This window comes from Cynocephalus volans, chromosome 1 (assembly GCF_027409185.1).
Source record: "Cynocephalus volans isolate mCynVol1 chromosome 1, mCynVol1.pri, whole genome shotgun sequence".
In the NCBI taxonomy this organism is placed as follows: domain Eukaryota; kingdom Metazoa; phylum Chordata; class Mammalia; order Dermoptera; family Cynocephalidae; genus Cynocephalus; species Cynocephalus volans.
The window spans coordinates 45197961-45213847 of NC_084460.1; the positions used below are offsets into that span (position 1 = coordinate 45197961).

A 15887-nucleotide genomic window follows, 5' to 3' on the forward strand; every position below is an offset into this window, starting at 1 on the left:
GGCTTTCTTTGATGTCTCTTTCTGCACTGGGCCTTCCTCAGTGCCTGGCACAGAGCTGGTGCTCAGTTAAAGTTTGGGTGAGTTCCTATGCCAGGTATTTCAAAAGCGAACTCTTTATCCTTTTTCGTAGGATATTCGACATGAAGCCAGTGACTTTCCATGTAGAGTGGCGAAGCTTCCTAAGAACAAAAACCGAAACAGATACAGAGACGTCAGCCCCTGTAAGTATCCACATGGTCATTACTGACCAGTCCTGCTCTTCCTCAGCTGCAGGGCCTTTCAGTCAAGACTCCTTTAGCATTGAGGTTTGGTAATCAATAGCAGCAGAGGTTTATAACTTGCTTGTTTTCTATAATAAAGGCCTTAGAGACTTATAGTAATGGTTCATTTTCCGACCATTGTAAAAGGGGTGAGGTTTCAGTTTCTGGAAAATCCAGCAAAGTTCAAAGCACTCTTTTTAACTTTGACTGTTTTTGTGATGAATCATTTTCCTACCAGCTGAAGCAGAGTATAGCAGGCATAATATAACCTTTTCTGGATGACTCAGCAACAGTATTGTTAGCCCCTGAGCATTGTGCTGAGCTGTAGTGATGCCCTGCACAAACATTCAGTTAGGAGCTGATCGGCAACTCCACTGAATATGCAAGTCAGCTCTGTCGTCTCCCCAACCCGTGCCCCCACCCCCATGCCTTTGTCATTTTTCTCCCATTTTCCTGCTGTTAAATCTCACTTCTTACGACTGTCAGTATGCCCACTAGCCTCTGGCAGCCTCATCTGACTTCTGGGTGTTTGACTCTCAATCCACTGACATCTCAAAAGTAAATAAACATGTTAGAATTTGTGTAAAGCAAGAAAAACTGAAACTGGTACAGGGCTTGAAGTTTGCCATTTCCTCTAGGCCACAGAGACCTTTTGGACTCCCTGTAGGGTCTTTAGACATTGTCAGTCAGTGAGGGGTTGTGGCTGCCGACGTTGCCATGGCAGTATGTTCTGTCAGGGACGCAGAAGGTCCAGTGCTCAGTCCTCCAATGGGGACTTCTTGCATGCCCTGCACCTGGGAGTTGTGGCTATCAGTGTTCTCTGCAGGAGGGTTGACAATGCATCCTGTCGTGACTTGTGCAGCACCTAGGTTTCCGGGAGGGGTGTGAAAATGGATCTGGAATTGGTACAGTGTGTGCCTCTTGGCCTGCCCCATGATTCCCCGCCCTGGGTTGTATCTCAGCCCTGCCCCATATTGCTGTGTGGCTTTGGGCAGATTATTCTCTTCTCTGATCTTCAGTAAAACAGGAGTCACACCTAACTTGTAGGAGTGTGTGGAGAGAAAATGAAACAACATAAGCCACTGAGCCCAATGCCTCTATCAGACACAGTAAGTGCTCAGTAAATGTTGGCTGTGGTGGAGATGGTTGTTGCCAAGAGCATCTGAAGTATAATTCCAGCTCATCAGGGGACACGTTTGTGCTCAACCACTCAATACTCTTGATTTAGCACATCTAAGTCAAAACACCTCATAGATATTTATTTTTACAAAAGCAGAAACAAACACAAAAACCTCAGTGATTCTGCTGTGGAGTCCTGGCCAGAAGCCCCTGGACAGCTGATCTGAGTGCAACAGGCAATCGCTGTCACCTCTTTCACATGGTGCTGGGGTACCCTGTGTCTCTAGCTTTTGCTGGACTTGTAGTGAATCAGGGAAGAGTATTGGCTTTAATATTCCTTTGCTACATTTTTGATCATTTCTCATGTAAATGGTGTTACAAACCAGTTTTAAAGAGAAAAATCAACATTTAAAATATTCCTCCAGGAAATAATTCCCAAACTTTTTCACTCTTAATCTCACTCTTTCTATCTTTCTTTTTCTCCCCTACCCCTATTTTCCAGTAGAAAAAGTAATTTGCTGTTAGGGTTATAGAGGAAGTAGGGAGAATGATTCAAGGCAAATGGTGAGGTGCTACCTGGCTTACATGCTGGTGGGGACAGCAGCTGACAATTCTTGGGTACTTGCCTTGTACTAGATGCTGAGCCAGGCTTTGCATGCACATTAGCTCATTGACTCTTCCCACAGTCCTCTTGTTACCTTCCTTTCGGCAAGTGACAAAACCTAGGGCTCAGAAGATGAGTTGTTCATCCAAGGTCAGCCAGTGCTATTTAACCCACTCCACTTTCATAACCCACAGTGCCAGTAACACAATTTGTTTTTGAGATCTTTTATCTCCATGATCCTCTTAAAATTACCCAAGTATCTCAATTTGTATTAACCCTCCAGGATGAGAAACAGTATTCCAAATGGTGGCTAGTTTTCAAAAACATCTCTCTTTGGAATCCTTCTTTAGAACAAAAAGCCGTAAATGACTTATTCCCCTTCACTTCTTCTTTTCTCATTGGTCTCAGGGAGAAGATAGTATTTACTGCTGGTCACCTGAGTTCATTGTCCCTTGTGTTGTGCCAGGAATAGAAGTACCCACCTGCTGCTGTTTAGCTACACTAACAGGATAAGAAAAAAGTGGCCCTCAGGGAACCACTGCTTTTGTGATAAAGTAATGATAAGAGAAAAAAATGTGGCTGTGTTTTCTAATAACTTAGGGCAAAACTTCCAAATGAGTGTGTTTCTAAAAACTAATCTAAAAGTTACGTTCAATATACTTTTAGTGTTTTGGATTCAGAGTTTTTTCCAGTTAAATTCTCTTCTAAATGTCTTTGATCATGACATGTTCTGATTTTGAAAAGTTTGGAGTCATTTAAGTTCTTTATCCTTGAACTAAAAAAAAAAATCTTCTATGAGGGTACTTCAGAAAGTTTATAGAAAATAGAATTAAAAGATAATACAAATCTTTCCATGAACTTTTTGAAGTACCCTGGTGTAAAGGAATTCAAGAAATAAATTTTCACACTGCTGTGTACTTAAGTCATTTAATCTTGGACATAGGTCATGTTGAGGTGTGATTACGTATTCTACCAATACATTGGCTCATTGGACCAACTACATTTGTGGGAACTGTGAGGAATTTTTGGTGGATTTTGTTCCCTTTAAAGATTGAAGCCATTATATATTTTTTACCCTATAAGAGTTTTATGTTAAACATCAGAGAACAGATCCTTTGATGTCCCCCTCTGGCTGCCAAGTTTTAGAGAGAGTAATAAGTATCAAAGGAAGATGTGAAATAAGAATAGATTACCCAAATAGGACAGTGTATGTTTTAGTGTAGCTTATCGCTGTTGCTATTTAGTGTTAAGTTTTAAACACTTCAGAAAATCCTTTCTGAAAATTCCAGTCACCCCATATTGATGATTAATCTCAACTAAAACAGTGAGGCCAGTGTGAATGCCCTTAATGCCATCCTCTTCTTTGTTTTTCTGTGGAGATACTGCCTGTCTGTAGACACTTTGATATTCCAGGATTAACCTCTGAGTGCCGGTTTGCCTTTCAGTTGACCATAGTCGGATTAAATTACATCAAGAAGACAACGACTATATCAATGCAAGTTTGATAAAAATGGAAGAAGCCCAAAGGAGTTACATTCTTACCCAGGTGAATGGATTGTCTGAATTTTTTTTTAATGGTTTTGCCTTACTTGATGTCAACTTAAGAGTTTTAGAGTGCTGTTATCTACACCTCAAATAAAATCTGCCACATCCTTTGGAACATCAGGTTTAATTTAAACAAAACAAAAAGCAACGAGGAGGGGAAAAAAAATCTTCTTTCAGAGATTCAGTTTGGTTATAACACTCATCTTTTCTGGGAAGTATGGTATGACATTGCTGGGAATGAAAGCCTTTATAAAACAGCATTCAAATGCCAGAATTGCCTGTGGTCTGTTGACAGAGGCAGTAGAGCCATGGCTAGAGGAGGTCCTTTACCTGTGTTGATTCCAGAAGTATTTGCCTTGGAGAGTCAAGCACTTCTGATTGCAAGTTTAAGAGAGTTAGCGGTAGATCAGGAATCTTTTAGCGGTAGATCAGGAATCTTTATCTAGATAACCATTCAGAATTCCTCAGCATGGCGTGTATTCTTTGGCCCAGAAAAAAAAGTGTCATTAGATTACGTGAACATGCATGAAAAAACCCTTAAAATTCCTATTGGCTTTTGGCATCTTTATGGGGAAAAAAATCATGAAAGTGGTTTAATAAATGAGCCTCTTATAAAACACTTAATGGTATGTGACCGAAAAACCATGGGTATCTGGGAAAAGGGGATAAAGGAGTTTCCTTTTCATTAATTTTTTCAAGTCTTAACGTATTTCCCGTAAGTTAGTCTAAACAGTCTAGGTTTCATGTTTTGTCTTTCATCATAATTTTTGTTTTATCGTTTCATATCACCTTATCAATCTTATATATGGCATTAAGCTGTAGGGTAATTTTGAGCATCATAATTTTGCTTAACATTTGAAAATTAAAATTCTGGTGAAGCCAGCCTCCTTTTTGTCCTGTCGCAGTTCCTCCCTGTCCATGACTGTAGTCAGCCCAGATGCCTCCCAGTCAACATCTGGCACACCATCCAAGCTGTGTTTAGCCCCATGGGGCCATTGAGTGAGTTCTTGGTGTATGAGTCCAGGGAAGACCTTCACCAGGCCCCAAGCCCCTGATCCTCCTGGCCCCTCTGGAGGGTTGATAAGGAGAGAGATACCGGGGGATGGCAAGCTGGTGGGAAGAGGTTGAGGCAAAAGTGATTTCTTGGGGACTTCTCTTTTTGGAGAAGTCAAGTGTCTTACTTCCTGAAACAGCTGTTCAACTTAGATGTTGGGTCAGGAAGCCCTTTATACACCGATTATAGGGCATATAGCGTCAAATGGAGCGTTAGGAAATTACCGCAAAAATTCATACCACTGTCTTTCCCACACCCCACCCTAGCAATTGGAACATGTGAAGTTCTGTTTTGTAAGGTGGTACCACGGATGTTGGTAAAGCTGCTTACATAGTCTGCCTTTGTCCTGGAATTTGCAAAAGGAATCAAAGCAGTCTGATCGCAAAGTAGCACCTCTAGACAGTATGACTGAAACATTTCCCAAGCCCCCAAATCAAGAAGTCCCTTCCCATTTTTTATTTTCGATGTTATTCATTATGCAAATAATGCAAGTCTCTATTCTCATTTTTTTAAAGTTGGAGGTATAGAAGAGTAGAAAAGAATGTCCAAGGTGTGTTCCTTCACCTCCCCTGTGAAATTTCAGCTAAGTTTGGTGTGTATTTTGCAGAGCTTATGTGATTTTAATCCTTCAGACTCATTCTAAACTGGGGTGGTGTTGGTGGGTAAGGAAGGCGACAGGTGAGAGCTGTGGCTGGGGAGGGCCCGAGACTGGGGTCCTGGTGCCTGAGTCGGAGTAAAAGGCCCAGGTGGCCAGCCAGGTGCCATGTGATTTCTGCCTGTTGGGAGCTGTTTTTCTGTTAGCTGGGAGAAAGGATTAAAAGGGTGATCGCTATTGTCTGTGTCCCTGCAGCACATACTTAGAGTGCTCTTGTGTAGTTTAGGCAGTAAGTTCAAGATGAGTTCAGGGGAGAAGGTGAGAGGACACTGAGGGCTGGCATGGTTAAGGAAAGTGTGGCAAGACTTAAAGGGAAAAGATGTAAAGAATAAGGAGAACTTGGATGAAAGTAGGTGAGAATAGAAACCGTTTATAGGAGAAGTGGTGCTGGCCCGAGGAAGTGACAAGCTCTGATGCTGATGTACAGATGATAAGCAGTGTCCCTTCCAGGCAGTTCTAACAATTGAGACAAACTCAAGGCATTTGTACCCTGTGTCCAGTAAACACCTGCCCATTGCCAGGTGGCTAGAGTGAGACAGGGGCTCAGCAAACATCCCACCATGCCCCAGTGACACTCTACCCCTTGGGCCACATGAATATCCACATCTCTCATGTTTCTTGGTCCAAGGACGAAGGCTGTTTATGGTCAGGTTCATCACTATTAATAGTGAGAACAGTATCCCTACACAGAATCCCTGGACAGAAATTAAAAAAAAAAAAAAAAAAAAAATCAGCAGCTAACATTTTCTTGGGTACTTACTGTATTCCAGGTGTTGTGCTTAGTTCTTTAGATACATGAATATAGTTAATTTTCACAACCCTACGACTAGGTCTATTAGTCAACTGAGATAGATGGGAAAACTGAGGCATGGAGAGACAAAGTGACTTGCCCGAGGTTACAAGATGGTAAGTGATTGGACCTGGGACTTGAACTGCCAGAAGCATCACAGTCGATCCCTTCCCCATAATGTTCTTCACTTGCACCCAGTAGTTTTGTCCTGTAGTCCACCTGCCCTTAGGACTGGATCTCAGTGGAGCCCAAACCAGAAAGCAGAATCAGCACTTTTTGTCCTTGGATTGTCAGCCCTGAACTGAGATGCAGAAATGACCTTTCACTGCATGGTAGAAAATAGAACTGCAGTTACTGACCACTAGGCAGAGAGAGGCAGGTCCTTGTCCCAGCCTTGGTCAACACTCTGCCTAAGCTGATGAGGATGGAGGGCACTGTCTTCCACTAACTACCTGAGGTGAGTTCTTGCTGTGATGTGTTTATGCTACAAATGTCACACGTGTGTAAATTGTGTGTTTTCAGGGCCCTTTGCCGAATACTTGTGGGCACTTTTGGGAGATGGTGTGGGAACAGAAGAGCAGGGGAGTTGTCATGCTCAACAGAGTAATGGAGAAAGGATCGGTAGGTTGCGAGTTTATTTACTGTGACCATCACTGTCCGTGTGTGTGCTGGCCATATTGTTACCATTTTTGTCTGAATCTCTTTATTTTCTTTATTGTTTTTATATTTCCTTTATATAGTATCTTTTTATTAAAAAAATTAAAGAAGCAATATAAAATATGTTTGTTGTAAACAGTTCAATTAAGTGAATAAAAAGTGGGAAAATAAAATTGCCCTTCAGTCTCTCTTCAGAGGTTGATGTGCGCGTTCTGTTTTACTTTCACCTGTGGCTCCTGTTCTGCCATCATTGCATTACAGAGTTGTGCAGACTTTGTTGAAAAGCAAGTTTTTAGTGTATCATCATCATATCTGCTTTGTGGCTGGTGTGCCTCCTGTGGATGTGCAGAGGTGGCTCTGCAGAGCTGGGAGTAGCTGTACTCTGGATTAGATATGCCTCCATGAAACACTAGGTAGATGCCTGGCTTCTGGCCACACCTCTTCAATGTGGACGTTGTCTGCTTGTTTGTTTACTTTAGGATTCGTGTCATTCCAAGTTTTTTGCAACTCGTAAAACATCCCTTGGGATAATATGCGGACTAGAGGTGCATGTTTATGTAGGTCACCACGCCTCATGTGTCTGTCCCTTTTGCCACTCCCCACGTTTTAACTTGCTCCCCTCAGTCCATTCTACATTGCGCTTCCAGAATGATCTTTCTCACCCAAGTCTCACCAAGCCTCTTCCCAACTAAAAACCCTTCTGAGGCTCCTCTCACCTCACGGGGTAATGCATAATGTGGCTTACAGAGCCCTGTACGTCCAGCCCTGGTTACCTGGACCCATATCTCTCCCTACTCTCCAAACCCCAGCCAGGACAAGCTTTTTCTGTTTTGAGTTTCTTTCCATGTTCTCTGGACTAAGGGTCTGAGTCACAATGCCCACCCTTACCCCACTCCCAGATATCCTCAGATTGCTGCCCTTGGGTCAGCCTAGCGCCTGTGCTTCCCCTGCCCCCCCCCCCCCATCTGTTGTGATTGCCTCCCGAAGGTCTGTCTCTCATGTAAGACAGTCTCTATGTGCCAGGCACAAGGCTATTATTCTGCAGAGCCAGCAGACTCCTTGCCTCTCTCCCAGGCACTTCCAGGGCTCACCATCCTCAGAGGTTGAGGTCCCAGGAGATAACCTGAGGATTGTGAAGAACAGTAGGAACATGTGGCCCAGGAGTGGAGAACTGGTGTCCCCAAGCCTTGCCAGGTCCTGGCACCGTGCTCTCTGGGGCTCAAGTGGGGCAACGCTCTCACAGCTGTCCTGGCCCCCTCAGGACAGAGATGTGACTTGCCAGAGGAACATGAGAGCTCCAGAGAAGCCACCCCTTCAATGAAAGTACAGTCATGGCCCTGAAGGGTAAAAATACAAGTGTAAAGAAGCAACACAGCAAAGGCAACTTTAGCAGTGAAAACTTGAAGCATGAACCACAAAGCTTTTCCCTCTCCTCACGTGAAAAGAAAAGGTATTAGTTACTCACATAAAATATTCCTCTTAGGACAGCACATGTTTAAAATCATGGGTTTTTGTGTGTTTATGTGTTTTTTTGCTTCTGCCCACTGTTTTGAAAAATGAAAGTATTTATTTGCTCAACAGTAGCAGAGATGGAGCTTGCCCGAGTGTTCAGTTGATGGAATAATGATTCTTGTCTCAAAAAATACTTTTTTAATTCAGCTCATTTTAAATTTTTTCTTTCTGCTTCAGTGGCTTGATTAATAAACTGTGAAGTTACAAATGGGAAGCAAACCCTACCTTCAGCGCTCTTGTCAACAATTTTGAATGAACAGAGCATTGGGTTCCCGCAGCACACACTCTCCACAGGGGAAACTGAGGTGTAGTGGCCTGTGGAAGTGTTCAGCCCGGATTCATCTTCAGGCTTCTGAGCCTCAGCGCTGCAGACGTTTGGGTCTGATCATTTTTTGCTAGGGCCAAGGAGGTTGGCCTGCGTGTTGGTAGGGTGTTTGGCAGCATCTCTGGCTTCTACCCCTAGATGCCTGTAGCACCCTGACCCCAAATGTGGCATTCAGACATGTCTCCATATCCGGACTCCAGACTTTGTCCAGTGTCCCCTGCTAGGCAGAGTCACCCCCAGTTGAGAACCACTGCTCTAGATGGTATTGAGGGTTGGGAATTTTAAATCAAGACATTTATTTTTAAAATCATCAGACATGGTAGAATGTGCTTCTTATTTATTTCTTTGTTTGTTTGTTGCTAAAAGTTTTGGTAAAACCCCTTTACTGTTAGCACAGGGTTTGCTTTAGTAACTGTTGTCACATTATAACAAGAAGCAGTATCCAGTGCTATAATTACATGTTCATCATTAGGCCCTGCTCTTAGTTGTCTCCTACCCAAAGACAACCATAAATAGACCATAGATCCTCTATGACAACCTTTCCCCTTGGATTATTGTGTTGGCCACCAAAAAACATGGCTGGTTGGATTTTTGTAGATTATAACTATTCCATTCTGCTCGAGGGTATTTGGACATGCAGATTAGCATGGAAAGCAATATATGGTTTGAGATTCTTAAAGTTTATTTGGGATCAACATTTTCAGTTCTGCACCAACATTATCACTTCCAGAAGGGCTGGCTGGGAAGAATTATGAGAAGTTTCAGTGTCTTATTTGCTCAGCTAATCTAATTATAAACTAATCACACAGCCCGTGGTAAAACCTGCTTACAGAGACTTTCCATTTCATGCATATTTGTTTTCTGGTTTCCTTCCTTCACCAAATAGTGTAGGATCCTCCCCTTTTATTTTTGGCAAATCTGCCTCTTACTTTTTGGGACCCTGTGTTTCCTGGAAACCAGTACAAGACACTACGTTTTGTATCACAGGTACCCGAAGCTTCATTCATCTCTCATACTCTGCTTACTTAGTTCTCTGTTTATACTTCTTTGGGAAAATCAAATCATTTGTCACAGGGTCACTATAGATGACTTCCATAGGTTTTTCTTAAGATTGCCTAGCTATTTGTTTTAGAAGGCCCCAAAGACCCTTTAACATCTGCCTTTGTGGTGAGAAAGGCAGCCGGGAGAGGCGCCACCACTTTGGCACTGCCACGTTCCTGTCTGGTGCCCACCTAAGATAGACCTCAATTTGAATCTTGCGGAAGGACTGCTTCTAGTAAAAGTTAATCTCCTTTTCAAGTTGGTGTGTGTCAGTGTAACAGGATGCCTGGAAGGTAGTGATTTTGTGCTTGTTTGTTTTGTGTGTTTAAAACAAAAATTTCTGTAAGAAATGATAGACGACAGAGCATAGCATAGCATGTTACTGTAGACGCCTAAGAGTTCTTAAAAAGAAATACTGGTCAATCGACACGTCATTGTATGCTGGAATTCCCAGTTGTAGAGTTCCAAAGTCAGTCTTTACCCAGGTTACAGAGGTTTATTAGGCTTTATATTTGGTTTTGAAAGTGAGCGCTTGCTGTGTGGAGGTGAGATTTAGCAGACTCAGCTACACTGCTCCCGAGACGAGGAACGTCAGCCCCTTCTCTGCAGCATCAGACCCTTCTGCATTCTTGTTCTTTGCTTCATTCTCGCTGCTCACTGTGTTCCATGCCCACTCCAGCACAGATGGTCTTGAACCTACCAGGTCAGCCTTGGTTTCTGAGGTCTTGAGGCATTACAAGGTATAGTTATTGGAAGTGTGGGAATAAATGCATCCTTTCAAATTCTTCTAAGGTCAGCTTTCAGCTGCCCTACCACTCTGGCTACATTGAGTTTTGCCATGTAATTAATGCCTCTGTGTCCTGAGGGGCAGAGTTGCTTTGATGTTGACAGATTGGCCCCGTTTGAGGAGTTTGTCTTTGGCAACTCAGGATCCATGAAGGGCGGTGACGTGGGTGAAACTGGCCAAGACTTTCAGACAGACTTGTGTCCAGGCTCTTGAGAAGGCGCTTTTGGCTTCTGTTCTGGGACCAGAAGTTTGATGTGTGCTGGCATCACAACCCAGGTGTTTCTTAGTTTCTCTTGCTTTTTGCTTGGGTTTTATTTTGGACACAGGTCTCAGCTTCAGGAAAGCAGGACCAATAGGCATTTGTGGTTCTGTGTTCACAGTGCAAGAGCCTCCTGGCTGTTCATTACCCCCAGACAATGCCACAGGTTCCTGGTTCTGCTGCCAGGGTGGGCCTACATCTCTGCCCCATCTCCTGTTGCTCCTCTGAGCCTGGCTTCTTTGCAGTCACTGCCTCAGCAGTCCTAGCTGTCCTTCAAAACCTGCCTCTTCCATGGAGTCTTCTCTGATCTCTCATGGAACATTGCTGGCCTGAAACATCTATGTCTTTTGAATTCCCATGGCACATTCATGGTGTTTCCCCCTCGGCACTTCCCACAGTCCACCTTGTCACTACTGGGCATGACATCTGCTGACAGACAAAAGGCTGGCCCTGAAGCAGCTCCCTTCACCCACATCTTCCTTTGCCCCAGAAGAGGCATGGAGTGGGTCAGTGCATGTGAATTACAAATGTCAATTACCAAAGAGCTATTGACACACACTGATACTTCATTGGATGAGAATCATAAGTCTTTGAGGTTTCTTCTGTCTAGGCACATTGTCGGTCTTTCCTGCTCATAAACCTGGCAGCTTGGCCCCTGTTTACCTGCCAGTTTTGTCCAGAAAGATCATCCACAAGGAGAAATGTCTGAATAACTGGCACAGAAACTTAGTTTAAGTGAAGTGTGCCAGTAAATTTGAATCAAATTTTCTTTCTTAAACTCCAAACGAAACCAAATCTTTGTGAGTTTGCTTGTTTTAAAGAAATATTTAATGAGCTACGTTTAAATCAAGAATATCAAGTAGCTTCTGAAATTATAAAATAGAAGATGAAAAGTATTTTCCTGAACTGAACCAAACCAGAATGAAAGGGCGATCCTGAGCCCCGAGGAGCCCCTCTCCAAGCCTTCCTTGAAAGTTACTCTGCATTTGATTACAGCCCTTCAGCCGCTCCAAAGGGCTTCCCCTACAGCCTCTGCCAGTCTTGTTTGCAGTTGCCTGTCAGTTTTCTTTGCAGGTTAAGGCTTCTGTACCCTATGCCAGCAGCCTGATCTGGTCCTTGGTAAGGTTTGAAATGGCAACGTAAAGGAGTTTGTGAGAGGTGAAACCTTTTGTGCGATCTAACTTCACCTTCATAGATGGTGGGAAAGGGTCAGACCTCGGCAGCACCCCATTGCTGTGGATAACCAGGGAACTGCTAGGTTTGGAAGCCTGAGCCCTGTCTGCATAACCAGCCCTGGTCAGGATCTTCATGGCCCCTGCCCATCTCCTCAAGAGACAGGCAGCCATGCTGACCGTGATGTTCATGTTCAGGCCTTTGTGTTATCACAAAACTTGTAGAATGTACTCTGAGTCTCCTGACATAGGAAAACAATCAGTTGTTCATAATAATTCAATGTTGTTTCCTCCCTTAGTTAAAATGTGCACAATACTGGCCACAAAAAGAAGAAAAAGAAATGATCTTTGAAGACACAAATTTGAAATTGACATTGATCTCTGAAGATATCAAGTCATATTATACAGTACGACAACTAGAATTGGAAAACCTTACAGTAAGTATGGCATGTGCTCAAGTACTTCAGGTGGTTACTGGTCGAGGTACCTCTTCCCTTGAGTGATGTTATCTAATGCCAGCATTCCTGGGTTTTGTGTTCCCTGAGCAAGATGTGGTTTCAGCACTGTGGTGAGCACAGCTTATTTGTGTGCTTACCAAGTGACCAGGAGTCCCTTGGGAGGGGGGAGGTCTCATGCCTCTTTCTCCACAGAGATTGCTCTTTAACTTTTAACACTAGTTAACACCAGTTCTTAGGGAAAAGGGCGTTTCTTACCTAAAAATGATCTATTCCTGCCTGTGTGACTATGGAGGGACTGAAATGGTGGCCTGCAAGTCAAATGCCAGTGGAGTATGCTGCCTTCTCCATGGTCCTCAGCCTTTTGTCTGAAGTGAGGGAAGAAGGGCCTTCTCGGTGCTGACTCCAGTTTTATAGCTAGTGGATATTTTCAAGGCGAGCTCTTGGGTTTATTTGCGGTGGGAAGACTTTGTAACACCAGTTGCTTGTTGTTGCTAAAAGGTGGTCTTGGAACATGGCAAGGTACTGTGCTAAGAAGCACCGCCACAGAAGGCCCTGCCCCAGGGGACTCAGAATAATTCACCCAGAGCCTTAATGCTGAGGAATCCAGGCCAGTACTGGGAACAGTAGAAGGGAGCTGGAGGCAGCAGCTGAGGACAGTGTGAAACACGGTGGTCAGCCACTAGCCTCTGGAAGCAGACTGTCTGGAGATGAATCTTGGCCTCGCCCTGTCAGACTGTCACTCTTGGAGCAAGGGACATCACCTCTCACGCTGTCTCAGTGTCCTCTTCTGCCAAACTAGGTTTTGTTAGGGTTCTCGAGGCCATATAGGAGAAGGGTCAGTAACGAAGGTGGAGCAGCACAGGATTGTCCTGGAGCAGTCCCCAATAACAGTCTAAAGGGAAGGTGGGGGTGATGAGGAGACCACATGGAGGGGCTCGCTGAGCTGTGTGGAAGGATAATACTGAAGGCCTCTGTGTTAACTCACATCTTAGCTTTTCAAGTCCTGCTTTATAGTCACCGTGGCTCCTATTGGTCAATTAATAGTTTTGAAGTAAGATCTAGATCTTATTACAGGTTACTGGGAAGTAAAGAGGAGGTTAAAGCCACGTGTCTCCTGGGGAGTGCAGTGTGCAGCTGCCCCAAGCACTGTCTGCTTGGCTGTGGGGGCGCAGGAGCCACCAGCCTGCAGTGGCTGCATCCAGGGGCTCTGAGGGTGTGATTGATGGAGGAGTATCAGGAATAATGTTGGAATGTGCCTGGAGGATTATGTAGTGACTTCTTTTTAATGCTTTTTAGCATCTGTGAGCCTGACATTAAGAGTGACTTCTGGTAACCTCTGAAGAAAATTTTCCTGCTTGTTGAGGGAAACTGAATTTAGACAGAGCACAAGAGACTTGTGCTTTTTGTTTGGCGGGGCTCCTAGGTTTTAATGTTAGGATCTGTTTGCTCCAACAGACTTTGTTTTTAAAAAGTCTTTTCTCAGCCATGCGGGTCTGTTCAAGGACAGGCCTAGAATGAAATCCTCGTGAAAGAGGTGGGCAGGTGTGAGCGAAGGTGTCAAAAGGGGGTATTCTACACATTTTTAAGGATTAAAAGAAAACTTACTTTGGGCATGCTTTCTTCTTATTCAGTATTTTGAATGTTAAGTCCTTTTCTTTCCCCCCAGAGTAGAAGAAATATTTCTGTTTAATGACTTAAAATTATTTGGAGATCGTTTTCAAGGGAGGAAAGAATGGAATTGCTTAGAGGGATTGTAGAAATTATCCTAATGTATGCAGATTGCTGCCAAATCTGTAGAAGATACCAATGTATTTAATAGCTGGGCAGGGTTAAATATGTATTCCTTGTCATGTGTTTTCATTGCAGTAGGAAGTCGTGGTAACTATGCTGTGAGCTCTGTGAAGGCAAGGGGCTCTCCTAGACTTCTCCGTGCCTGGCATGGTGGCTGGCACATGGTTGGCATGTTGTGGACATTTGCCAAATGTGGGTCTCTGGCCTGAAGCATTTCATCATCAGCTGCTGTCCAGTGGCCCAGGCATTGTCCTGGCGCTCGGTGCCATGCAGCTGGGGGACCCTCAAGGCTAGTGTGATTCCTTTATACAGCCTTCTTTCCACACCCGAGTTAGGAGACTTGTATCCAGGGACCCTTAACTTCTCAAGGGCCGTGAGCACTCTCCTCCTACTGAGAACTACCTTTTGATCATGGGACGTGAGGAAGGAGCAGAGCTGAGGCCATTCTTTCTGCTCCACCAGGGCACACCAGGCCACGGGGAAAGACACTTTGGGATAAGAACCAGAGTTCTCCTTTCAAAAGTTTCTGCAGCAGCCTCTGAACATGGGCTATCTGCCTCTAAGCCTCAACCTCCCAATATGGAAAGGGGAGCAGTGGGAATCCATTCATACTTCGAGACATTGCAGGGAGAGTTCAGCCAGCTCACGGGCACGGGACTAGGACACCTGCTGGCTTCTCCTGCAGCATCCTCATCCTCATCAGCCTGTCGAGCCACAATGCAGCCACCAGTCTTTGGAGACCAAGGTGGTTGCCTTTTTCTCTAAAAGGACAATCCTCTGAAACTCCCAGATAGTCTTGAAAAGTCCTGAGTTATCCAGAGCTAGTGTCCCACACGTGCAGCTGCGTTTTCGTCCTTTTACACACAGACCCCCGTTGCTTTATGACAAGATTATCGTGGGTGGCAATGCAGTGTCATTGTGACTTGTGAGACAGAGAGAAACTACCTGTAACCGTGTAGACAGTGGAAGTGATAGGAACACTGGAGAAAAGAGGTGGGGAACTCTTTTCCCACCTTTCTCACCTTTACACTGAAGTCTAAGCAGGAGTATCTACAGGTTCAGTATCGAGCACAGGGTGCTTGGCAGTTGTTGACTGGGTGCATGGACCCTAGGAGAAAAGCTGAGAAGTGATGTTTCTCTTAGAGCTACGTGAATGGAAAGCCACATTGTGTGTACTTGGAATTATGATTTCTGTACAGACGGTTCTCTTGGAAGCATCATGAGTATTTTTCTCTTCCAGACTCAAGAAACTCGAGAGATCTTACATTTCCACTATACCACATGGCCTGACTTTGGAGTCCCTGAATCGCCGGCCTCATTCCTGAACTTTCTTTTTAAAGTCCGAGAGTCAGGGTCACTCAGCGTGGAGCATGGCCCTATTGTGGTGCACTGCAGTGCTGGCATTGGCAGGTCGGGGACCTTCTGTCTGGCTGACACCTGCCTCTTGCTGGTAAGGAGGCCCTTGCAGACACCAGGAAGAGAAGGAAACATGTTGGAACCCCTGTCTTGGCCTGGCCACATCTCCTCTGTTACTGTCACTGCAAGTGCGTTTCCTCAGGCAGCTGACCAGCTTTAATTTAACCTTTCCTTTGTAACAACTTCTCCCCTGTGAAAGTAGCTTTGCCCTAAATAGCTTTGTTTGCAGGGATGCTCCTAATTTTAACATAGAATCCAGGTAGAGTCTAAATATCCCCTTCTCTCTCATTCTTAACTCTTTCAAACGTGTGCTCAGATGGTTCCAATTTTGTTGCATTTTCTCATATTTTTCTAGAATTCCTCTGCCTACTTTGCTGTGATTTTTTTCTAAGTAGAAACTGGAGCACTGCTCTCCAGAAACATGGCAAATCACATTGCACTT

General features: G+C 44.3%; 1 protein-coding gene across 1 annotated transcript in view; it reads left to right on the forward strand.

Annotated features, from left to right (window-relative positions):
* PTPN1 (protein tyrosine phosphatase non-receptor type 1) overlaps positions 1 to 15887 on the forward strand; it is a 61316-nt gene that overhangs the window by 39779 nt on the left and 5650 nt on the right. The window contains exons 2-6 of the mRNA XM_063101137.1: positions 131 to 221; positions 3429 to 3529; positions 6550 to 6648; positions 12080 to 12217; positions 15270 to 15479. Coding sequence (XP_062957207.1) covers positions 131 to 221; positions 3429 to 3529; positions 6550 to 6648; positions 12080 to 12217; positions 15270 to 15479 — 639 coding nt within the window. The remainder of the gene's footprint in view (positions 1 to 130; positions 222 to 3428; positions 3530 to 6549; positions 6649 to 12079; positions 12218 to 15269; positions 15480 to 15887) is intronic.